This window comes from Xenia sp. Carnegie-2017, unplaced genomic scaffold, assembly GCF_021976095.1.
Source record: "Xenia sp. Carnegie-2017 unplaced genomic scaffold, XeniaSp_v1 HiC_scaffold_15, whole genome shotgun sequence".
NCBI classification, from domain to species: Eukaryota; Metazoa; Cnidaria; class Anthozoa; order Malacalcyonacea; family Xeniidae; genus Xenia; species Xenia sp. Carnegie-2017.
In genome coordinates this window covers 1-26,650 of record NW_025813458.1, presented here as the reverse complement: position 1 = coordinate 26,650, position 26,650 = coordinate 1, and the positions used below count along the sequence as shown (strand labels likewise).

At 33.3% G+C, this 26,650-nt stretch overlaps 3 protein-coding genes, 1 long non-coding RNA gene and 1 other non-coding gene across 7 annotated transcripts; 3 read left to right on the top strand and 2 right to left on the bottom strand.

Moving 5' to 3' along the window:
- The first annotated feature begins 5,301 nt into the window (after positions 1-5,301).
- LOC124435773 (DNA topoisomerase 3-alpha-like) lies at positions 5,302-9,047 on the top strand. Its single transcript, XM_046985730.1, is given in 3 exon segments — positions 5,302-5,398; positions 6,035-6,979; positions 6,982-9,047. Coding segments are annotated over 2 exon segments (2,862 nt in total). The 5' UTR covers positions 5,302-5,398; positions 6,035-6,045; the 3' UTR covers positions 8,910-9,047.
- A 75-nt stretch (positions 9,048-9,122) lies between these two features.
- LOC124435774 lies at positions 9,123-14,641 on the bottom strand. The gene is made up of 12 exons (XM_046985731.1): positions 14,168-14,641; positions 13,435-13,604; positions 12,587-12,709; positions 12,146-12,211; positions 11,813-11,921; positions 11,346-11,536; positions 11,027-11,143; positions 10,679-10,789; positions 10,383-10,434; positions 9,973-10,084; positions 9,770-9,854; positions 9,123-9,481 (listed from the first exon to the last, which is right to left on the bottom strand). The coding sequence occupies exons 1-12, from the start codon at positions 14,283-14,285 to the stop codon at positions 9,383-9,385; spliced, it is 1,353 nt and encodes a 450-aa protein (XP_046841687.1). The 5' UTR covers positions 14,286-14,641; the 3' UTR covers positions 9,123-9,382.
- Positions 14,642-14,739: 98 nt separating this feature from the next.
- Trnat-agu lies at positions 14,740-14,812 on the top strand. Its single transcript has one exon. It is a non-coding gene; the product is annotated as a tRNA-Thr (tRNA).
- Positions 14,813-15,620: 808 nt separating this feature from the next.
- Positions 15,621-17,277, top strand: LOC124435772. Its single transcript, XR_006945151.1, has 3 exons — positions 15,621-15,645; positions 15,733-16,820; positions 16,950-17,277. It is a non-coding gene; the product is annotated as an uncharacterized LOC124435772 (long non-coding RNA).
- LOC124435771 (cytochrome b-c1 complex subunit 7-like) lies at positions 16,027-23,516 on the bottom strand. 3 transcript variants are annotated; one of them, XM_046985727.1, is made up of 4 exons: positions 23,359-23,516; positions 22,269-22,441; positions 20,204-20,277; positions 16,027-16,233 (listed from the first exon to the last, which is right to left on the bottom strand). In XM_046985727.1, exons 1-4 carry the CDS (start codon positions 23,462-23,464, stop codon positions 16,185-16,187), a joined length of 402 nt encoding a protein of 133 aa, XP_046841683.1. In that variant the 5' UTR covers positions 23,465-23,516; the 3' UTR covers positions 16,027-16,184. The 3 variants fall into 3 exon arrangements, with proteins under 3 accessions (XP_046841683.1, XP_046841685.1, XP_046841684.1); XM_046985729.1 differs by having other exon boundaries at positions 20,178-20,277; positions 23,359-23,515; XM_046985728.1 differs by lacking the exon at positions 16,027-16,233 and having other exon boundaries at positions 19,913-20,277; positions 23,359-23,515.
- Positions 23,517-26,650: the final 3,134 nt, after the last annotated feature.

Sequence of the window (26,650 nt, the reverse complement as noted above, 5' to 3'; positions counted from 1 at the left end):
TTACATGGATATAGGAAGTTAATTATATAGATTATATTACGCGCATTCGTGTCATCCGACTTTGTCGATGATTTTCTACAACTTATTTTTTTGTGCCACCTCCAGATTTTGGATATATTTTAGATAATATAATTATCTATATTCTGGCCAAGTTTAAAAAATTTCTACCGTGTAGTTTTTTATTTATAGGCCTTTCTTTGAAAAATTACATGGATATAGGAAGTTAATTATATAAGATTATATTACGCGCATTCGTGTCATCCGACTTTGTCGATGATTTTCTATCATTTATTTTTTTGTGCCACCTCCAGATTTTGGATATATTTTAGACAATATAATTATCTATATTCTGGCCAAGTTTAAAAAAATTCTACCGTGTAGTTTTTTATTTATAAGGCTTTGTTTGTTTTAGAACCGGAATTCTAAACGTAATTATATAAGATCATATTACATGCATTCGTGTCATCCGACTTTGTCGATGATTTTCTATCATTTATTTTTGTGCCACCTCCAGATTTTGGATATATTTTAGACAATGAGAATATCTAAATATGGCCAGTTTAAAAATTTTACCGTGTAGTTTTCTATTTATAAGGCTTTGTTTGTTAAGAACCGGAATTCTTAACTTAAATATATAAGATTATATTACGCGCATTCGTGTCATCCGACTTTATCGATGATTTTCTATCATTTATTTTTGTGCCACCTCCAGATTTTGGATATATTTTAGACAATATAATTATCTATATTCTGGCCAGTTTAAAAAATTCTACCGTGTAGTTTTAGCTATAGAGCTGTTTGTCGAATGTGGTGCCAACTTCACGGTTTATACCAGGTACATTCTCAAGGAATATTATTTCTTTTATTTTTTGTGCCACCTCCAGATTTTGGATATATTATAGACAATAAGAATATCTACAATATGGCCAAGTTTAAAAAATTTCTACCGTGTAGTTTTTTATTTATAAGGCTTTGTTTGTTAAAGAACCGGAATTCTTAACTTAAATATATAAGATTATATTACGCGCATTCGTGTCATCCGAATTATCGATGATTTTCTATCATTTATTTTTTTGTGCCACCTCCAGATTTTGGATATATTTTAGACAATATAATTATCTATATTCTGGCCAAGTTTAAAAAAATTCTACCGTGTAGTTTTTTATTTATAGGCCTTTGTTTGAAAAATTACATGGATATAGGAAGTTAATTATATAAGATTATATTACGCGCATTCGTGTCATCCGAATTATCGATGATTTTCTATCATTTATTTTTTTGTGCCACCTCCAGATTTTGGATATATTTTAGACAATATAATTATCTATATTCTGGCCAAGTTTAAAAAAATTCTACCGTGTAGTTTTTTATTTATAAGGCTTTGTTTGTTTTAGAACCGGAATTCTTAACGTAATTATATAAGATCATATTACATGCATTCGTGTCATCCGACTTTGTCGATGATTTTCTATCATTTATTTTTTTGTGCCACCTCCAGATTTTGGATATGTTATAGACAATAAAAATATCTACAATATGGCCAAGTTTAAAATTCTACCGTGTAGTTTTTATTTATAGGCCTTTGTTTGCAAAGTTACCTGGACATAGGAAGTTAATTATTAAATATTATATTACGCGTATTCGTGTCATCCGACTTTGTCGATGATTTTCTATCATTTATTTTTTTGTGCCACCTCCAGATTTTGGATATGTCATAGACAATAAGAATATCTACAATATGGCCAAGTTTAAAAAAATTCTACCGTGTAGTTTTTTATTTATAGGTCTTTGTTTGTTAAAGAACTGGAATTCTTAACTTATTTATGCAATATTATATTACGCGCATTTGAGTCATCCAACTTTGCCGATGTTTTCTATCATTTATATTTTTGTACTTCCAAATTTTGGATATATTTTAGACAATATAAAATTCTATAATATACTTGAGTTTAAAAATTCTACCGTGTAGTTTTTAGCTATAGAGCTGTTTGTCGAATGTGGTGCCAACTTCACGGTTTATTCTCAAGGAATACTATTCCTTTTATATTTTGTGCACTCTCCAGATTTTGGATATGTTATAGACAAGAAAAATATCTACAATATGGCCAAGTTTAAAAATTCTACCGTGTAGTTTTTATTTATAGGCCTTTGTTTGCAAAGTTACCTGGACATAGGAAGTTAATTATTAAATATTATATTACGCGTATTCGTGTCATCCGACTTTGTCGATGATTTTCTACATTTATTTTTTGCCACCTTCAGATTTTGGATATATTTTAGACAATATAATTATCTATATTCTGGCCAAGTTTAAAAAATTCTACCGTGTAGTTTTTATTTATAGGCCTTTGTTTGAAAAATTACATGGATATAGGAAGTTAATTATATAAGATTATATTACGCGCATTCGTGTCATCCGACTTTGTCGATGATTTTCTATCATTTATTTTTGTGCCACCTCCAGATTTTGGATATATTTTAGACAATATAATTATCTATATTCTGGCCAAGTTTAAAAAAATTCTACCGTGTAGTTTTTTATTTATAAGGCTTTGTTTGTTTTAGAACCGGAATTCTAAACGTAATTATATAAGATCATATTACATGCATTCGTGTCATCCGACTTTGTCGATGATTTTCTATCATTTATTTTTTTGTGCCACCTCCAGATTTTGGATATATTTTAGACAATGAGAATATCTACAATATGGCCAAGTTTAAAAAATTCTACCGTGTAGTTTTTTATTTATAGGCCTTTGTTTGCAAAGTTACCTGGACATAGGAAGTTAATTATTAAATATTATATTACGCGTATTCGTGTCATCCGACTTTGTCGATGATTTTCTATCATTTATTTTTTTGTGCCACCTCCAGATTTTGGATATGTCATAGACAATAAGAATATCTACAATATGGCCAAGTTTAAAAAAATTCTACCGTGTAGTTTTTTATTTATAGGTCTTTGTTTGTTAAAGAACTGGAATTCTTAACTTATTTATGCAATATTATATTACGCGCATTTGAGGCATCCAACTTTGCCGATGTTTTTCTATCATTTATATTTTTGTGCACTTTCCAAATTTTGGATATATTTTAGACAATATAAAATTCTATAATATACTTGAGTTTAAAAAAATTCTACCGTGTAGTTTTTTAGCTATAGAGCTGTTTGTCGAATGTGGTGCCAACTTCACGGTTTATTCTCAAGGAATACTATTCCTTTTATATTTTTGTGCACTCTCCAGATTTTGGATATGTTATAGACAATAAAAATATCTACAATATGGCCAAGTTTAAAAAAATTCTACCGTGTAGTTTTTTATTTATAGGCCTTTGTTTGCAAAGTTACCTGGACATAGGAAGTTAATTATTAAATATTATATTACGCGTATTCGTGTCATCCGACTTTGCCGATGATTTTCTACAACTTATTTTTTTGTGCCACCTTCAGATTTTGGATATATTTTAGATAATATAATTATCTATATTCTGGCCAAGTTTAAAAAAATTCTACCGTGTAGTTTTTTATTTATAGGCCTTTGTTTGAAAAATTACATGGATATAGGAAGTTAATTATATAAGATTATATTACGCGCATTCGTGTCATCCGAATTTGTCGATGATTTTCTATCATTTATTTTTTTGTGCCACCTCCAGATTTTGGATATATTTTAGACAATATAATTATCTATATTCTGGCCAAGTTTAAAAAAATTCTACCGTGTAGTTTTTTATTTATAAGGCTTTGTTTGTTTTAGAACCGGAATTCTAAACGTAATTATATAAGATCATATTACATGCATTCGTGTCATCCGACTTTGTCGATGATTTTCTATCATTTATTTTTTTGTGCCACCTCCAGATTTTGGATATATTTTAGACAATGAGAATATCTACAATATGGCCAAGTTTAAAAAATTTTTACCGTGTAGTTTTCTATTTATAAGGCTTTGTTTGTTAAAGAACCGGAATTCTTAACTTAAATATATAAGATTATATTACGCGCATTCGTGTCATCCGACTTTATCGATGATTTTCTATCATTTATTTTTTTGTGCCACCTCCAGATTTTGGATATATTTTAGATAATATAATTATCTATATTCTGGCCAAGTTTAAAAATTCTACCGTGTAGTTTTTATTTATAGGCCTTTCTTTGAAAAATTACATGGATATAGGAAGTTAATTATATAAGATTATATTACGCGCATTCGTGTCATCCGACTTTGTCGATGATTTTCTATCATTTATTTTTGTGCCACCTCAGATTTTGGATATATTTTAGACAATATAATTATCTATATTCTGGCCAAGTTTAAAAAATTCTACCGTGTAGTTTTTAAATTATAGGCTATTTAGAAATGGAAAGTACACTGTAATATAAATCTTAGTGTTTTCTTCAATTTCTTGACTTTTATACATTTTTTGTGATGTTTAAGGACTGTAAAATAGTAATAAACAGTTAAGAATTATTTTTTACTGTTGTATTTGATGGAAAACGTGTTTTAAAGACGATTTTTTGATTTATCATTTTGAATGATAAATTTTAGTTGAATGTGGTGATGAATGTTGTGATGAATGTTGTGTTGAATGTGGTGCCCAATGTGGTGCCAATTTCACGGTAGTGGCTGTAACGGCTATACAGTTCTCATTCTCAACAAAATCAGAGAAATATTATCTGCTATGGATAATGGACACTGCACGTTAACATATAATACGTAGCTAAAGTACTTGCAAAAAATCAAAGAAGTTAAGTCAATGAATAAGAAAGCAAAAAAATAACAACCAAATAACGTAAATTTTACAGTGAATATAAAACAAGAAATACAGAGTAAAGGATACAATATAATCCTCTCTAAATTTCTCACCCTTTGCATGATACTTTGCTGCACGTTTCTAATGCCAAGTCATTTTGCTTCGGTCTTTAGAAGCAACAATTGCAAAGTCTTCTTCAGGTTTTCTTTTCACCGAACTTGTAGCCATGTTCACCATCTTTGTAGTGTTGTGACTGAGAACTGGTAACGAAATTCATTAGTCCCATAAATCACTGTGATAGTTGAAAGTTTATATATATTTGTATAAATCAAAATGTAAAATAAAACAGAAATCAAAGATTCATGATTGATAATTCCCTCGCTTTATTGGTCTGTCAAATCAATCTTTTGCTATAAGGCATTTTGTAAAGATTAAATTTCATGTAATACTTAAGAAAAATAAAGTCAGTTCTTGCCTGCCTGCCTGCAACCTTCTCGCCTCAAAAGCAGGATAGTATAAAATATATTATATAAATGCGGGAAAAATCAAAATGGCAACCGCCTCAAAAGCTACCTCTCACTTGTATTGTTGAGGTATTACAATATTACTAAAAATTTCTCAACTCTTGGCGGATGCTGTTAAGGTATGTAGTTTTTGAATGCAGTAGAAAAGAGATATCATGTTTTTTTATGGAATCAATTGAAAGATCGTTGTTAACAAGTGAAGGCTAGGTTTCATGGATCATCTTCATCTACCTCTAATAGTAATCTTTTGCATTTGTACTCACGATCGACTTCGTTTCAAAAGCTAAAGCACCGATTTCTTTTTTTTAAGCTTAGGTTTTTCGTGGAATGTGAAGTGTTAATCTTGTCTTGTGCTATTTCGTATAGTAATCAAATTAATTTAACTCCAATTTTCATTTATCATATTTTTTATCGTGGCACTATTTGCAAAGTATGTTTTAGGTAATCTAGAAAAATTTTTTAAAAAATTGTCCAAGTAAGCACATGCAGAATTGTTTACACTACGTAGATAGAGCCAATTACAATATTCAATAAAATTTGAACTGCAACCAAAGAAATCCTTTGTCAAATTTATGTAATACTCTGACAAATGTATAAACAAAACTGAGATAATTATAACTCATGAGTGACTGTCTATAAGAGAAATAAACACACATAACTCACAAATGTTAAAAATGACTTTAGCACTTTTTCAATGTGTTACCCATGTCAAATAAGAAGAGTGACAACTTAATGGTTCCACCCTTTTATTATAGAAAGTGATAAAATGTCGTACAGGGTTCTTAATGTGGCAGAGAAAAATGATGCCGCAAGGGAAATTGCACGAATCATGTCCCGTGGTGGAAATAGTCGACGGGAAGGGATGTCTGTATACAATAAAATCTATGAGTATCATTATAATTTATTTGGGCGACAATGCCAGATGACAATGACGTCAGTATCTGGACACTTAATGGATGTAGAATTCTCTGCTGGCTATCAAAAATGGCAAAGCTGTCAACCTTTGGCCCTGTTTACAGCACCTATTGAGAAGAAAGTCCAAGAGAAAATGGACAATATTAGGAAGACCCTTGAGAGAGAGGTTCGTCGATGTCAAGCTTTGATAATCTGGACTGACTGTGATCGGGAAGGTGAAAATATTGGTTTTGAAATCATTGAAGTTTGCAAGGCAATCAAACCCTGTATCGAAGTGCACCGCGCCAGATTCTCGGAAATTACAGCTTCATCAATTACTAGAGCTTGTAATAATTTGATCAGACCAGACGAGAACACATCATTTGCCGTTGATGCGAGACAGGAACTAGATCTTAGAATAGGAGCAGCATTTACTCGATTTCAAACTTTACGACTACAGAAACGTTTCCCTAACGTTCTTAGCGATCAATTAATTAGCTATGGGAGCTGTCAGTTTCCAACACTTGGCTTTGTCGTGCAACGTTTCAAGGAGATTGTTGCATTCGTTTCTGAAACCTTTTATAAAATCCAAGTAAAACATGTCACTATTGATGGAGAAGCGGAATTTCATTGGAAGCGAGTTCGTCTTTTTCACCGTTTAGCATGTGCAGTATTACATGAATGTTGTCTCGAGAATCCTTTGGCCACTGTTGTAAATCAAACTTCCAAACCAAAAAGCAAGTGGCGACCACTACCTCTTGACACTGTGGAATTGGAGAAACTTGCTTCGAGAAAGCTAAGGATAAACAAAAGGAGACAATGAGAATTGCAGAAAAGTTATACAATCAAGGTTTTATCAGTTACCCGCGTACTGAGACCAATATCTTTCCTTCTTCTCTTGATCTGACCGATCTCATTCGGCATCAAACCGTTGACAACAGTTGGGGACAATTTGCAGCTAACCTATTGACTGAAGGTGCTAATCCACGTCAAGGTACAAAGACAGACAATGCCCATCCGCCTATCCATCCTACAAAGTTCACAGGAACATTACAGGGAAATGAAAAAAGGTTATACGAATTTATTGTTCGGCACTTTCTCGCATGTTGCTCAAAGGATGCACAAGGAGTCGAAACAACAGTGGAAATTGATATAGCAGGAGAGAAATTTACAGCGAAAGGATTATCTATCACTGCTAGGAACTACCTTGAGGTTTATCATTATGATAAATGGTGCGACAAGACAATACCTGTATATCGTAAAGGCGAAACTTTCACGCCTTCTTCAATTGACATGATAGAAGGACAGACAGAGCCGCCTTCATTGCTGACTGAGGCAGATCTTATCGCTCTGATGGAGAAGCACGGTATAGGTACAGATGCGACGCACGCCGAACATATTGAAAAGATAAAGCAGAGAAACTATGTCGGTGTACAGCCGGATGGCAAGTTTATTCCAGGAGAGCTTGGTATGGGTCTTGTCGAAGGTTACGACGCAATGGGTTTTGAAATGTCAAAACCACATCTTCGTGCTGAATTGGAAGCTGATCTCAAGAAGATTTGTCTTGGCCAAAAGAATAAGGAGGTAGTTCTGCTACAGCAAATCGATAAATATAAAGAAGTGTTTGTACAAACTTGTGAGCACGTCAATCAGTTAGACAACGCTTTAGCACGATTCTTTGGACATCCCGAGGAACTTACAGAAGATCCTATTGCCTCTCAAATAGTCCATAACAAACCAGTGTTTCCATGTCCCACATGTCAAGCCCAAATGTGCACAAAGAAGACGCAGGAGGGCTTTTTTATTATTAGGTGTATGCGCTACCCTGATTGCAAGTCGGTTGCCTTTCTTCCTCGTTTTGTGCTTGATGTTGACGTAACGGAAATAGAGTGTACACGTTGTGTTCCAAGGCCCGTGTATAAAATGAAATTTACGTTTAAACCAGGTTCGATTCCACCCATGATGAATTTAGAATATCATTCATGTATACTATGCGACCAAGATCTCAGAGAACTTTTAGATTTCAGAATTAAGTCTGTGGTTTCATCCACTAGAAGTCAACAAAATGTTTCTAACAACATCGCTAGAAATGCACGATATAACAACAGTGAAAATCAACGAGGCGGTAGCATTCGACCGCGTGAACCAAGACACAAACCTCCACCAGGACCAAGATATGCACCTCCACGTGAACCACGACACGAACCATGTCCTTCACAACCACGTGAACTGCAACGTCCTCCATTACAAACACTAAATAACAGACCAGGATTTACTCACAGCTCTACGAAAATTTTGTGTAATTGCAATAAAACGGCAGTCGTGCGCACCGTCCGTAAAGAGAGCGCGAATAAAGGTCGTAATTTTTATTCTTGCGAAGTGAAGGGATGTGACTTTTTTTTGTGGGAAGATAACAACCCAGGAAATAGTCAGCAGATCAATGTTCATACGCCAAACAGACGTAAAAGAACTTTTGAAGCTGCAAATCAAAAGTTGTGTCAATGTCGAAATGCAGTTGTTGTAAGGACAGTCCTAAAGCACGGTCCAAACAAGGATCGTCAATTTTATACTTGCTCGAAGCCTCCAGGACAGTCATGTAACTTTTTCGAATGGGTCGATGGAACAAATGCACAACAAAACTCGCATTCTTCTAAGAGAGAAAGCAGAAAACCAAGATGCTGTGGTATTTGTCGCCAACCAGGACACACTCGCAATACATGTCCACAAAATAATTGATTCGAGTATGAAAGAATGAGAGACGAAGTATATTCTTTTCGCGTTCATAAAGACAATGCATACACGTTTATTAATTAAGGCAATTGATTAGAAAAGATGGTTTAGTACATAGCCAACACAAATAAAATACAAACTTATGAATGGACGAATAGATGGATTGTGTATTCTGTCGCTCCCGCGTGAGTTCAAGGAAAAATGAAATACGCAAGACAGTCGCTTTTTTGAACTCGATGTTAAGTTTAGAGAATCAGTATTTTTTGAACTCGAGGTAGTTATGTTTAGAGAATCCGTATTTCAAAGCTGTCTTAGTAAATCTCTTTGATCGTTTGGCGACCTCATTTTTATAAAGTCTTTTACATAAAAAGGTCTTATAGAAAAAAAACGTAAAAAAAAACTTATTGGCATATCGACGAGTTATGTTAAAAAAGAAGTATTTTTCCCAGCTACAGCCTACATGACTGGAAATTGGTCAGTTACACAATTACTTCGTACCAATAATAAACCATTTTGGATGTCAACCAACTAAATGTGTTATCCAAATGTAGAGCATATTTTCCTTTCGTCACGGAAACCTGTGAGCGAAGAGTGAAAAATTGCAAAGCAAATTATTATATTTCAGTGTTTCCATGGCAAAGTCAACAGAAATGTATTTATATATATAAATATTGATCCAGTGGGAGTTTCTGGGTAAGTCAGTTATTTGTCCACTAGAACAACATTAACAGTACAAAAACAATTTACGTCCAGGCGAAAGGCAAATTAACGAAAACATATTTGTGCATGGGGTAAATAAATAGAAGAATGTGATTCCAAGCAACATTTGTATAAATCTTATTCATTATATCAGCTTTTGTACTCACTTTTCCATAAACAGGATTCAGATTACAATCATAGCGTTTGTTAACAGCCCAATTATTGTCGTCTGGCACACCAAGCAAATGAAAACTGGAAAATAATTGATATTAAATAGCATTTGTTCCATTGGCTTTACTAGACTATGCACTTAAACAGTGAATAGGTTTATTCCGTTGGTTTGATTTACTATTAAAGAGACAAAATGTACCTTATATTATTTTTCTCAGAGCAAAAACCAAATATCAAAGAACCACATACATCGACATTGATGTGAACATCGTAAAATTGACTGCGAGGTACGAGTACACCTTGTACTGCAGCTGAAATGAACAGTTCATGCTTGAACCGTGATTTTCAATAAACATTCATTCTTAAATCCAAAGTTCATTTCAAATCTAATTGGATTCATATTTAGCCAATTGCAAACAGAAATTCAGAAAAAAAATTTCTTTGCGTAAATTGAGATGCCTTTATCCGTCACCATTCAAAAAGTTGTACAAACGAAACCAAAATATTTCGAGAGAGCTGATTCAGCAATGTCAAACTAGCATCATGTTCACGATATATAATTTTTCTAAAAGGTTTGGCTTCTTGTTCCGATTATGTTCAAATATTTACCTCCTTGCCTGTCGTGAAGACGATCAATTTTTTTCATTGCTTTCATAATACCCTGATATAAAATATATTGATATAAAGCATTATGAAAAAACTAATAAAGTCAGTAAGTATCTAGACGTGATAGGATAAAATCATGAAATAAACTAAATATAAAAAAATTCAAATTCAAGAGGAGAATTTGCAGCCCAACCCGTTGACAGCAATACACAACCTCATTTGAGGTTAGTGCAAAAAGTCAAATCTTTTATCAAACTTACATTACACTCAATCAAATGAAAGAACGACTATTTAAGTACCTCGCAACTCGATCTTATTCTGGCTAAGTTTAAAGCTTCTTGCCAGGCAAACAGATTAATAGCCCAGATTGGGAGCCAACCTTTAGGATCTGCTTGTATTATGTAGGTCACCTACAAAAAAATTTTAATATCACTTTTTAAACAAATTCCAATTACCTAAAAAGCACCAAATGTTATTATCGCCAACCAACTTTATCAATTTTGATCATGACAGAAAAATATAGTATTTCCAACACATATTATTTTTAATCAAGACAAATAGGAAGGGAATATGAGAACTCTAGCTGTTGCACTCATAAGAAAGCTTCACTAACATGACCATAAATATCCAAAGTAAATTATACTAACATCAAGTATATCGGGTTGATCACTCTGTCGGAATACGTAGCCTGAGCAGAGCATTTCAGCACGAACCAAATTTAAATGACTCAATTCTGGGCATTCGGGTCGTTTAATAGACGATCCCTAGTAAATAGAATCAAAATTAGTGGAAAGTTTGTTTTCCAGCCATAAAAAACTAGTAAAGATGCCAGTCTTATCACATTCTGCTACACAAAAAAAGATTTATTTAGCGTTTTTCTAAGTTTCGTGTATTAAATCGTGCTTGCTCTTTTCCATGAACTTGGTGTTTTCCAATCCAATGTAATCAACCAACACAACAACTTACCACACCAAAACCATATTCCTTGCCATTCTCGTCTACCCTAATATCTCCATACTCAAGCCAACAAACATCTCGTAAACTGACTGGTCCAGCCTGACCAAATACACCCCATTTTATGGAGTAGAAAGGAACATCAGGATGTTTATAATCTTTAGGAATGAGATGCATCAACACACCATCGTAAAAATGCACGTCTATAACAAGTGATTAACGTTTTTCATATTTATATAGCAACTTCCTTAATAGAAACTGAGAAAAAACATTACTAAGAGCACGACAAACACTGACAGTAAAGTAAATATCGAAAAAAGTCAGTAAAATTTCGAGCAGTATCTTTCATTCTTTGACATATCAAGGAGAGATGTAAGAAAAATATCTTAGTTGACAGAAACAACTGGGGTTGGAGAAATTCACGCAATTTCCACGCGTTTGGACGTAACAATAAATTCATTAAATACGAACCATATTACCTATCACGTGAAACAATCGTCGGAAAGAGTCGGTAGACGACGATATCATCATTGCTTTCATTTCTTCTTTCGTAGCTCGAATCTTTGATTTTCCGCGAATGAGATGGATCTAAAATTTATGTAATGAAAGGACACCACGGTTTGCTACTGATGAGCAGAACTTAATTTAACGCTGATGAGAAGATCCAATTGTTGCGAAAAGCTTAAAGACAACGTTCAGAAGCAGCTATTTTTGTTTCGCAAACACAAAAACGTTCAACAACCCTTTTTTGCCAGAAGAAAAATACGCTGTATACGTTTTGAGTCAGTTGTGCATAGAAACAAGTAAAATACCTTACTCCCTGGTACTTTTCCTTGATAAATTTCAACATTATCTTTTGTGCATACGTAAGAATATCCCTAAAAATCATGTAATTATCCACAATTATTTATGAAAAAATCTAAAATATAAATGTCGTGTTCACAATAGAAATTTCAAAAATGATTACAGATATCAACTTATTCTACAATACTCCATTTTTCATTTAAGAATGTTCGTTACATTAAACAGTGGCTTCTACAGGATTCTATCTCTGGCAGAAACTAAGGATTTATTTATTTCTTTGTTCTGATATTGTAGAATCGAATGGCAAACTTTCGACAGTATAAACCTCAAACCAAAATTTGGAACTCTGATGCACATTTCACAAATAAAAACTTGCATTAAGAAATTAAATTGAGTAGAGTGACATCTTAATGCAAAGAGCGCTCGATGACGTTCTTCATGACTCTAACCTCAGTTGAATATTCAGCTTCCATAAGACCATCCACCCAAGATTCTGCAAGCTTCTTATATTGTTCAGCTTCTTCAGAAGTGAGGTCGAGATAGTCGCCAAAGAAATCATCTGGAACTGGCAGCTAAAAGCACATGATTATTACAGGTTGTTATGCCTGCATAAATGGTGGCCTAAGGCAGGGGATGTGGAAGAGGGTGGGTGGGGCAGGTGTTCTGAACAGTGAAAGATTTGGGCAAAGGTTGGGATGAAGAAGAGTGGGAAAGGGGGGTAGGGTTAGGGTGGAATAGGGAAAGGGTGGGAAAGGGGAAGGATGAAGCAAGAAAATTGTCCTTATTTTGAATGTTGCAAGATATACATCAGTTTTCATTAAAGTTTTATTGCTAAACTTTACATCCCTTTAAAAAATTTTCACCTCACAATCGGAATTGTTTAAAATCACAACATCTTGGTGAAACAAAAAAGTTTATAAATGTCAAACAAATAGCAAAATTGGCCATTGTTTTCGCTCTCAATCAGCACCAACCATAGTGCCTCTGCAAAATGCCTTTTTAACAATGTAACTTGGAGCCCAGAAGATTCATAAGTGCCCTAAACACCCCTCTTATGATCCTCATATAAAAATGACATTGCACAATGAAACTATAATGAACTAAAACAAACAAAAAAGAGTTACATGTGTCATTTTCATGGCCTTTTCAGTAATTTCATTAGACATTGACGAGAACTTCCAGTCATACATTTGTCAGTGGTCAGAAAAAATATATGACTATAAGAATTTTTATTGGGCATAAATGTAAGTGAATTACCAATGTATGTGAAATAAAATTTTTTAAATCATCCACAAACCTTCAGACTGTGCTGTGATGCACATTTCTGGAGGCCATAATTTTTATTGAACTTCAATGTTAATGGATACACATCTTTGCTTTTAATCACTTGTTTTTGTAAATCTTCAATGCTTGAATACTCTGCCGCGTGAAAAGGCTCACCATTTATTTCACACAAAACATATTTTTCTTTAAAAAGAAATAAGTTTGTTTTAAATTAGTTCTATTGAAACACAAAACACGAAACATGCAACCATGTCCCATTCATTACAGAAAACAAAAATAAATTCTATAATTGGCAGAATTTACAGTACAGAGTACAGACAGACATTTCATACAGGGGGCGGGGGGGATTAATGCATGGACGACATTATGCTGGAATGATCTGCAAAATGGAGGCTCATATGTGGATGGGCTTTGAGTTGAGTGTCTTGAACGATCAAGGTTGTCTCCATCATGAGAGGGCTTACGGTATATTACAAAAGTTGAGTTGCTGATGTGAAGTTAATCAAACACAAGATAGCTACCTAAAACAAGTATACTTCATCTTCAACATGTAAAATATATTCAGTACTCTGTATCTTGAACCAGTGAGACTCAATTTAGCTCAACAGATCGTGAAACTCAACCATAATGAGTCAGGCAATACATCAGCAAGCTTCATCTTACGGTAGTTTAGAATTTACTAGTTATTTGTCATAAATGAACACTTAATAACTAAGCAAAATTAATCTCAAAATTCTCAAACAAACCTGGTATTTTATGATTTCCTCCACTAAATACGTATATCTCCCCATTTTTTCGTTTTAATTTAATATCAAATTCAACAGATGAATTGAATGTGGCCTCAAACATACCATTATCTTGCATTGTCAATTTATAAATATCACACGAATTTGTGATGAGTATCTTCAAATTAACAGTTAGGCTGAGCTTGTCAATACAAACGAAATTTAATGATACATTTGCTTGAAAAATGTTTATTCGATATATTTTAGTTTCAAAAAATGCAATGATAGAGAGCTAATTGTTTTTGAGTCAACTTCAATTAATTTGTTACTTGATATGAACCACTTCTCGTCATATTTTCATCTTTTTAGCCAAAATGACATCGTAGCAATCATTTGAAAAGTTTTTACGAACGTTTGTAAAAAGTACCCAATTTTAACTCTCCTCTCTAGATTATAAAGTCAATAAACACATGTGTTATGGTCATGTGCCGTTAAAAAAAATTAATGTTTTGAAAAAATGAACAAAAAGAGCAATAAAAAGACAAATTGTTTTACACTATTTTATATTATAAACTTTCCCCGCTTGCATGCAAGCCTTTGTAGCTCAGGGGTTAGAGCACTGGTCTAGTAAACCAGGGGTCGAGAGTTCAATTCTCTCCAAAGGCTCCTTTTTTCTTCCCAATTTAACAATTATTAATATCTCTCAAAACAAAACTCGAATACTTGTTACCTTTGAAAAAATGTCTAAACTACCAGTTTCGACGTTAAAAAATCTACATTGGCAATAAAACTGACCGAAAATAGTATATTTTTCTTTGGAATTTACAGCCTGCTTATGTAGGAATTTAATGCCTACCTGCGTTAAGGCTAACTATAGTGGTGGAAAAAAAGTGATGTTGAGAGGAAAGATTATATTTACTTAATAAGATGGGTTCGTTGCTATCGTGGGAAGATTTTGTTCGAGGTAGCTTACCTATCATTTTTAATGCTTTTAAAAGTCGACGGTACATTTTAATGTTTAAAAATAATTGACATTGTGTCAGTGGTCACTGGTCACTATCAAACTTTGATGAAGCAAGCAATACACACTTATGACCAACAACATAGAAGTGGTAGTACTTGTAATGTATAATAACATCGCATGTTGTTCCATATATTTCCACTCTACATAATAGTTCACACAACCAACCAAAGCATTTCATAATCACAATAAATAATCAGTCCGTCACTCCAGTCAGTTGTCATAATGCATGTTAATTTGTATCACATTAAAGCTTGCTTGAAAAATGCAAAGTTATGGACAGAAAGCAAGGGGCCAAGAGTGTACAAATTAGTACATTTTGGATATACGTGTGTGCCAGCCCAGCTTTTCTATCAAACACAGACACTACTAAAGTTGATTTCATATAAGAAATAAGATAAACAATTTGTTCCTTTTTTATAAATTTAGATAATCTGCTGAAAATGAATGTACTTGATAGCATCATGTTGATTACAAAGTATGGTGAATTGATTTACTCTTGGGGTGGAATATTGGATAATGTATGTTTTAAAAAAGAGTGTGAAAACTAGCATTTTTCAACTAGAACTGCCATTTTGGAAAATGGGAGGCATTCTATGATGACTTTGGTATTTTCACCCACTAAAATCAATGGTTATTGGTTGTTTGTTTGATTATAAAACATGTTCAAAGAAAATGGTTTGTACCCTAGAATATTGTTACGTGTTTGTAGATGTAGATTATCCAAGTTAGAGGATTGTTTGTGTTAGTGTTGACAACTGGTGTTTTGACAACCTTAGCGGTAGTCATCTTCTGAAGATTTACATCTACAAACTTGGTTAAAAGACAAAGCCAAAGTAGAAAAACCACATGCTACACATCAGCTAAAAAAAGTTTATTTTAACATCATAACAATCAATTGTAATTGACGCATTATGCTAAACAAAGCTCACTCCAACTCTCTTTCCCATAAGTTCCTTGTTTAGTTGTGTCCTTGAGTAAATTTTCCCTTTTGCACAACCAACATCTTTCTTTCCTTTAATCTAGCAACAGTGCCTTCAGTTCAAAGATATTTTTAACACAATCTCTGAAAAACAAGGTGATGAAGACAGTTTTCAAAAATAGATGGCAACTTTTAACTATCTACTGAAAAAGCAATAGTCAATGAATATACGTAAACATTGAAAAGGATAGGGTAGTATTTGAACATTACTAAAAAAAAATTATTGGGTAAAAATTAAGACTATAGTGACAATCATTCATCACAACCACCACCGGGCTCATGGTTTTTCAGAGCATATTTAGGCAATGAAAAATATGTCACTGATGTGAGTATTGGTTGTGATGAATGGAAACGAATAGCCTTTTCTCTTATTTTATCTAAAATATCTAATAAGACATGAATACATCCATGAATGACCTGAAGAAAATAAATGAGCAGTCGTTCAATCTGTGATATAGGAAATAAAATAAGTGTGTTGTGAGTTTTGGTGGAGGTAAACACGACCTAGAAAACTGGGTCCAACAGAACCTGAGATACTCAAGTTTTAATGTTTCACTGAAAATTCCAACTTGAAACTTTTTAGAGAACGATGTTTGCCGGAAAGGTTTTACTTTGACGAAAGAAGACAACGTTAAAATACATTACAAGGTTTACAAAAAGACTTTATCTAGGTATGAGTGGTTGGTTATTGGAAGGTATACATGATCTTATCTAAGAAAATTCATAGAAATTATGGACCGTTAAAATGAAAAACAAATATTTGTAGAGAAATATTAAGTGCAGCTGTTATCTTATTTCAGCGTGTATGGTATGAGCGAGAAACGAAGAAGTGGTTTGATCATATGCAACCTACCATATGGCATATTGATTACAACGTATAGTGGCTCAACTGACAAGGCGAGGGACGTCATTAAACTTGTTGAAGATGCGTGCACGTTACTCCGAAGTTAGAGACAGAGATTTAATGTCGTAGAACTCTGAAAACTCAGTCCCTAGCTTACACTAGTTGTCGTTACGATACTTCATGGATTGTACAGTGATTACCGTCAACCTAATGTATCAGTGTATTTCTATGATTTCGTAACATGTTATATCACCAATGCAATAAATTAAATATTCCGGAAATTATGCTGTTTTTTAAATTGTTTTTTCATTTCATTTGTTTCATGTATTTTCCTTTAAAGTACGATTAATGGGGGGTGAAAACGTTATTGTAATGGGCACATAATTGTTATAATGGGCACATTTCCCCTTAATACATGGTATATACTGCAATATATAGGATTCTGAATGAACCTAAATTGCACTATTTTGTGTCAAATCGATAATTACGAGATCAATGAAAACACAGATGACAAGAAATTTCTCAAGTATAGTTCTATTTCTTTCGTTTTATCAGAAGTAGTTCAAGAGCTAAGACGACTATAATATCTTTTGTTTTTTTCTTCCACTTTTCTTTTTTCTGCTTCGCTTAGAATTTATAAACGCACGCAACTGTTATAAACTGTACCTTTTATTTGCTATCCTTTGTCTCAAAGAGATCTAATAACTATGAACAAATTACAGTGTACGGCCATATTATAAAATTCATCTCTATACATGCTCTCATGACATTTCAATTTTAATTATTTGAAAAAACAATAACTTCCATTTAACGTTCAAATTGAAAAAAGTTAAATAATTATGAATAACGTAATTGTTTTTATTGTTCTTTTACAACAGCAACGAGAACAAGTTTTAATGTATCGACAAATTCAAATATTAAGAACTATTTTTCACAAAAAAAAACATTCAACCTACGCTGATGCAATTATTTTCATAAAAACGCCAAGCTATTAAGAATAAAATGTTTTGGAACACTACGTGTTGACTAGGCAATTAAAAAGCCGCATATTCCGGCAATTAAATATTTCGCACCCCGTGGGGGCTATTCAAGTGCAAATATCGCTGCTATGTGTGTTGTGTTGAATTCACATAGGAGACATACCGCTATTTGCGTGCAATGAAATCTATACGTTGCAGTCGTCAACTTGATGTAACTCGCAATAACTTGCAACATTGAAACAGGTTGACAAACAGAAAAGAACCAACAGTTTGAAATAAAATATTGGTGATTTTAATCTAACATGGAATTAACAACACAGGACAATGCTCATCACTGCGATCGAATGACCAGAGGAATAAAGCGACTATTTGAGAAAGAAAACACGATAAAATCACAAGAATTTTATGTTAAATATTCGGAAAACAAACGTGATAATAATGGCGTTGTAAATATAGAAGTTCGACGAGTAAACGGAAGAAAACATGTTCGTGTTTCTCGCAAGAGCAACGACGATAATGTAGCTGATAAACAAAACAATGAGACGTCTACGATTCATGATGACACCCTCTCGGATAAAAGTACTGAAAAAACACAGAACACTATTGGGAAAGTTTTCACAAACATTTCATTTCACATAAAGAAAGCGGTTTCTAGGCCAAATGCAAAAGAAGTTCCAACGCCAAGGAAAGTCGAATAAAATGTTTGTATTGCTCTGTGAAACATTCATTGTGGGTAAAGGATTTTTCCTAAATAACAAATTAGCTACAACGTTCCACTGGCAACCGTGCATGAAGTGTGACTGTATCAAACCATTTTCGTTGACTAAGGTATTCACCACTCATAGAGAAAAACTGCAAAACATTTAACAGCTACTCAATATAACTTACAAAAAAGTCTTTGATTGATAGTAAAAGACTACATGATTGGGATTTTAAAAATGCCTTATTTCTACATTCATTTCATTTTATTATAATCACCAATACTTTCTTTTGAAAGGAATGACTGAAATTCATAATGTTAGCATTAAATGCATAAAATTTGGCATTTTAGTTATTTGGAGGCAAAAAATTCCATTGTACAAAATAACGAACCAAAGAGATGTAAGAGTATTTAGAATAGTGAAAAGAGATTTATAAAAACGTTTTATGCTTTAATTTATAGATACAACACCAGTAACTTTAACTTCGTTCGTCAATTTATTGCTTAGTGTTGTTCCATTTTAACAAATACGTTGTTTCATGTAATTAAAATTATCGCATTTTGTAATAAAAAATTATTCTAACTGAAATTTTCATTGATTGTAAAGTCAAACAGATTTCTCGTAATATGTGGTATCCTTTTTAACTTTAACATAGGATAAATTTTTCAGAAGATAAAGTCAAAGAAGGACAAAAGTTATTCATATCTTTCGCCATAGTTCGTTAAAATGCACCAAAGAAGCAATTTCTCATGAAAAATGTGAAGTTATTTTAGTTAACTCCCCAAAGTTTCAACTTTTGTGGTAAAGTTCTAGCTTAAACTCGAATGCTAAATTAAATTCGTGCAAGATTTCGTATTTTTGAGTACGTGCTAATGATAATATGGACGTTGATTAAGATTATGACGATGCAAAAAAACGTGACATGGGGACACGCACTTTCAAGGGAAAACTTTGATAATTTATAATAAAGGAAGGCTATAATCATTTCTAGAATTTTTTCAGTTCCTGAAAGTATTTTCTTTAACGTCAAAAGCCGACAATATCTACAGATCAAAGCAAATTTTTCGTAGATTAAACAATTACAATTAATTTCGCAACAATCTCGTAACAAAATTGGCACGTATTGTTTGAGCCAATTTTTAGTCATTGAACCCATACTTTTCAAAGACTCTTTTGTAAAATTGTAGCAACTTAGTTAACTTAGACCTATTAAGTAAAACTTGTTTTGACAGCATACATATTTCATCCAATTGCACAATACAGGTGCAATTTATTATGAAATAAACCCTGTCTATATATATGACCACAAATGACCAATTTTCACAAAAAACTTGACAAAATACTAAGTAACATTAACAGTAATCAAGATGAAGATGTACATATGAGGTTAAGAATAAATGTTTTACAAGACACCCGGCCTTCTCAAAACTCATATTCAAACATAGTTGAATAAAATTTCATTCGTACCACTGCTAATATCAACATGAATATTTTCAATCATACTTATCCAACATGCTCAAAGTTTTTACTTCCAATTCCAACTTTCACGCTCTTTCTTTTCAGCCTTGACTTCCTCAAGAATTGGAGAAAGGTACTCAATATCCTGAAATATTAAAAATGAATATTTTTATTAACATGCTCCATGAAATTGTTGAAAGAAAACAAGCATATTGATTAGTTAGTTTAGAGCTTTCTATTTTAATGGTTTGAATATCAAGCATTACAAAAGGCAGAAGTTGTTTGAGCCTTTGCAGTATCCTTGGATGTTCTAGTTTCTTTTTTGAGAATTCTTGTACAGAAAACGACAAATTTTGAAAACATGAAAATTCCGTTTTCGGTCCATGCCTCCCGATACCCCGAGATGGTTGAGCACTAGAGCGTCTCGTGCTAATCAAGGGAACCAGATAATTTTGTCTGTCATGAAGCCCATGGATGGTTTGCTCGTGATACACGAGAAACAGTAAATGAGAGAATCAAACCAAAAAAATTGTATAAAACATGTTTAAGGTTGTCTTAAATTATAAGTGTCAGGAAAAGGAACAGTGTCAGAAGAAATTAATTGCATTATTTTGTAAACAAAAAGATAAAATTCGAAAGCAAAAAAGCCCGTTTTCGGGCCATGCTTCCCGATACCTTCTTAAGCGTTAGGCACTAGAACGCCGCATGTTAACGTTTCGGTAGGAGATTTCAGCTCCTCCACGCTATCCTACTTGGGAGATGCAATAGCAAGCTTCCGCCCATCAGACCCCGAGATCACCTGCGATAGGCTTTGCTCGGGGTACGCAGGGAGAGTGCGGTCGCCACCGAAATGTGGGCCCCTAAGCCACTGCATACTATATCACACCCAGCTTCCACTACTAGTTGACATCTGCTATACCTAGTATTGGCTTTATATATATTGCCATGACTATTAACATTTACTCGAGTGGATCGCGCATGCTCGAGCGCATGCGCAGATAATTTCTCTCTTGAATTGTTACAAAGCATGCTATTTACTTCAAAATCGGTGCTAGTAGATGCAGTTGATCATTGCCATGAGCATGACTTGAGTAGCTGGTCAAATCGACTGTGCATGCTCAAGCACACTGCGCATGCGCAAATGATTTATCTGAAAATTTGTGACAGAGCAAGCTAATTATTCCATAATTGCTACTTGTACATACAGTTGGTTGTTGCCATGACCATGAATATTTGAGTAAATCTCAAGTTAACTACTTTAAATATCAAGCATTGTGGGGGCAATTTTTCGTTCAAATGTGTAACATCTACATTGTAATTCCGTTGTTATTCCTAGGATATTTATTCTCAGCTAGGGTAACTTTATGTGAAAACATATGGATGAACCACAAAAATTAACATTTTCTATACTTTATTATAACAAGTGCCAGGCTCTGCAAGCATTTACATGATATATAATGAAAAAAAATATAAAATACTTCATCCAATAATTCTTATTTAAACTGAATTAGACATATACTTACTAAGCCCTTAATAAGCAAGCGTGAGGTCTTTATGGAGAAATAACGAACCGAGTACAAAAAGACAGAGGTCCGATATTTCAGAGCTCTGGACCTTGGTCTGTACAAAAAGACAGAGGTCCAGAGCTCAGTAAAGATGGAAAAAACGAGGTTATTAAAAGGATTATTATGTGGCATTATTTGACCTGAAATGAAGCTTGCTTTCTTTCTCATCCTTGCTGTTTGGTACGAATTGGCTTTCACTTTTATAGTTTTCATCAGTAAAAATTAAATCATTTCAAATTGTATTGTATAGAAAGTTGAACTGTTTTCCCATTGTTTTTCCCTCGAATCGCATTCGTAAATGGTTTTTTGTTTTGTTTTTCTTGTGTTTGTATTACGAAGTTTGTTTACATTTGACAGTAAAATTATGCATTTTAGTCCGTGGTCAATCGTGGGAAATTAATGGACCGGCAAATGTGTTTTTGAGCCAATCAAAGCATGCCATTTTGCTGGAAGTGATGCTTGCCATATAATAAATATTAAATAAAACATATCATACAAGTATGCCCGTAGTTTATGGATGTTTCTGTGCAAGCTTTATATCATAGGGTTACCAATGACAAGTTTTCCTTACTTCTTCAGGTTTTGTCCATTCCTCTTTTGGCAACAGTTGATGTTTCATAGAGAGATCAAGGGCACGTTTAACACGAAACATTCTCATGTTACGCTCTTCCTCTGACAAACGACGAACTGCTTCAGTCAACTCAGGTGTGTCTTCATCATTCATTAAATCATCTCTTCGCAAACCTGATGAATAAAGAAGACATTTCATTTAAGACGGGGAGATAATCGGCTAACAATGGTGTTTTTCAACACTTAACAGTCTGGATAGTTGTTGTTATATGTACATAAACAATTCTTGATATTGTAAATTTGAATTAAATTGTTGATTTGGTCACTGAGTAAGCAACCCAAGCAAAATAGATTTAGTATACTATACTTAAGGAGACAATTTTTTTCTATTCATTTATTTCAATTTCTATATTTTTTCTCACAATTTGATACTTGTATAAACACTTAAAGGTACACAAATATCTTCATGACTAGCTTTAAAGTGTCACAATTACAATATCTCAGACTGTACATGTCATTTTAAAAAAGATTCATAACTTCCTCCACTGTGTATAGACACAATAAGGGCAAGTTGCACAGTTCAAAAGAATAAAAAATCAGAGAACTTTAGTCAGAGGATATCCAGAACTTTGAACATCCAAGGAGCTTAGAAGATGCTATCTTTATGGGTTTTAGGGTGAGATGCTAAGGATAGTAGTAATTTATTAAGAGTGTTGGTATTTAAGAAAGTGGAGGTATTATTTTCCTCATCATTCAGAATACCAAGCCTTTCTTTAAGGACTAATGGCGGCGGGGTCCATTATGTACAGTCTTGAGTCCTCATCAGTCATTACACACATTCAAGAAAAATAAAACTGTATATTGACTAAATTCCAACACAAAACAAACAAAAATATAGGCGAAACACAGCAAATTTCAGGGTTTCTCACACAAGCTGGCAATGGCAGACTGGCAGTTGGTTTCCATACAACTTCCAAGTATCAAAATTTTTAACTGCTGAAATTGAAGCAGTAGAATAGAGGAAGAAATATCCTTCGTGTAAATAACAATTTAAACGTTTGTTTGAGTAAAGAGCATTCTTCTACACTTACCTAACTGTCTGTATCCACTTGCATTTAAATACCACTCTCGAAAAGCGTTAAAAACGCGTTGACCTGTACTCAACTGCGAAGAAAAACGCCGGCTGATATACGCCATTTTGACATCAATCGAAACGAAAAAGGGAACCTGATACGTATGTACATATTGGTATGCATAGGAACACTTTCACAGACGAATGGATTTTCTGTGAATCATGATGGAGCATCAGGGATTGAGTGATTGGTAATGCGTTTATAATTCAAATCCCTTTCACTACTGTTGTCCACCATCCAAACGTTGCGCCAAACAAAAGACCTGTTATCTGTAGGCAAGAGTATCGTGAACGAAAACATGAAATTAGGGCTAATTTGCCATATTAAGGCAAATTTTCAGACGAAACTTGGATTGTAGATGGCTTGACAACATTTTTATAAGCCTGTATGGAAAGCTTTGAAACTTTCCTAGAAGTTTGAAGACGAATTTATGTTTTCATATAAATTCGGTAAAATAAGGAGTTTGGTAGATCAGTAATGAAACTGCTATCTAAGAGTCAAAATGGAGGCAACTTCTTTCTATTTCTCCTTTTTTAATTGACAGAAATTCATCAATTTGACTTATCATCAAGTCTGAAACCTCTCCTCTACTATAAATTTAGCAATTTTAAGAATAAAAAGAAAGCAAAACAAGTTGGAAAATAATTTAACATACTGAAGCAGAGTATACACGGGCAATTAGCCGTACCAAACGTTCTACAATAATTGTCTATTACAGCTTACAGTTTGTGAAAAATTTAACGTAGCGAAGACTTTTATGTACATTTGTAAAATTTAGCTAAGTCGTTGGCGAACAAGTTTAATATTAATTTGAAAACTGGTTTAAAAGACGCAGATCACTGTACGGAAAACCTGAAATACAGCTGTAATGACGTCGGGAGCCGTCGCCTTGGGTTCGGAAAAAAGATTTGTGGCTCGATTGAAAAAGCAACGTATCGCGGTTAATAATCTGTAGAGTTGTTCATAACCTTATCTTTAACCGCGATAATAGATATCTGTAACTGGCAATGTCTTGCTGAATGAGTGTTTTCAGTTGATATAAAACACAGTAAAACAATCAATTATTTTTCTACGACGAACGTTTTCAGATAAAACCCTATGAAGACTTGTTGCAGAAATAAATTTTAACTGCATAAGTTAACTTTACTGCTCTTATATTGTCGTGGTTAGTGTTTACTTGAATTTTGTCAAGAATTGTCTCAAAGAGCATGGTTCGCATATACTACAAAAAAAAATATCAAAAATTTCAACATTCGTCTCGATTCAAAAATTCAAAATTCGATTTCCGAACAGTCGCCACATGACTATTTAAAGACAATAGAAGTTCATTTTATTAAAATACCATTGAAATTATTAAGTCATTTTTTATAGCTACAGTTGGATTTTAAGACTTTCCATATGAAAATTCCTGCCATACTTATTATCAGGAAAGTGGGCTTATAGTAAAAAAGAAACTTTTATCTTTCCTACAAGTAATTTGTCTGTAATTAAACGTCGTGCTTTTTAGTCTCCTACAACCAGTGTTAGTTTTCTCCGATGAAAGTATTGCCTTCGTTAACTTCCTGCAGATAATCTTTCATAGTTCATTTTTCACTTCATTCAATGCTAAATTTCATTATCATACATGTAGTAATGAATTTGGTTGTGTTAGACGCAGGTGAGTCGGAAAAAAAGACAGCGCGTTGGGAAGATAATGAATATACTTGGACAAACATCTGCTCTGGAACAATATGAAAGACCATTTTATAATAAAAAGAGAATATAATAGTAATCTTCAGTCATGCAAATAGTTACATGCATGCTTATAATTTTTACTTTATATGAGCAAGTTACTACATCACCATAGCATGGTGAGGAATCTAAATTTCATCTAACCATAAAACCCTTGGTTCAGTGTTAAAACATTTATCTTCACGAGCTTTTGTGCATTTAGCCTTCATACAATTTCACATCAAATATCCCAAGTTGATCACAGAAGTCATTTTCATGTTTCAATAAAGACAAATACCGCTTTCATAATTTGGGTAGAAGCACAAAAGTCATTAGACATTTCAAATATACGACAAATTTTTTAAGAGCAAACATGTTTCGGCCTACTTTACGCCATTCCTATTTACTTCGCACTGAAGATGGCATAAAGTATGCCTCAACATGTTTGCTCTCAAAAAAGTTTTCGTCTCTTTGAAATGTTTGGAGACAAATAGATTCATTTGACACATAAGCTTTGTCGCCTATTTATTTAGCTTTAAAATTACGTATGAACTCAAAAGATACTAAAAATACAACACTTGAATGAATGATGTAAAGATGCAAGAAATTTTATCCTTCAAAAAGTTTCTCTTTAATGAAATAATCCAGCATGCTCACTTCAACTTATCTCTTATGTACCTCAAAATGATAACAACCAGATTGCTTTTTGAGTATGTAGAACCACGAAAACTTACTGAACATTTGATTTAGTCGGTAAAATCTTAATGGTATTTGATACCTGCATTTTTAATCCATTTTTTCTCGGAAAAACATCTTAGCATCTTAGCCATTTATATACGTTTCAGCTAGTTCGTTATTATATTCCATAACAAATTCTATGTTGTTTTCGATACCCCAAAAAAAAGCAAACAGTTATCGTTTGCATATGATGAAAACTATCAAAACTTTTTAGTATGAAGGATAGGACCAATTTTTTCTGAAAAATCGTTATAATCCTGTTAGGATATTTAAAATGTCTGAGTTTGGCTTCTAGTCGAAAAAAATCACGAAAGAATCAATTCAACGCTCTTCTTTACCTGTAAAACTTTTTTCTCGCTGTAAGAGCTCTTTTGTTTGCGGTTGACCCAGTCATCATGCAAGATTTTTTTCTAACCTGATAATTCAGTACATCGATCTACCAAATGTTGCGTAATTTTCTTTCTTCACGTAATCAATTAGTTAACTTATCTGTCTCCTAAAAAATCTGTACACTTATCCTCATACTCTCTGCTTCCCCTTTATTCTATTCGATTTTCTAAAATCAACAGATTAACTTATTAAGCAAGTTAGAATCGTTTTTGTTTCTCTGCTCTCTTTACTAGATCTTTCTCAATCTGGTTAAAATAAGTTTCTTTGGTCCAAATAGCTGTGCCGAGTACATCTATACATACAAACGTTTATAAATCACAGAGAGATGATATTTTTTAAGTTGGGTATAAGTAAAAGAAAGGAGAATTCATCCAATATAATGCTCCAAGAGAGATGTACATAATGTATACAC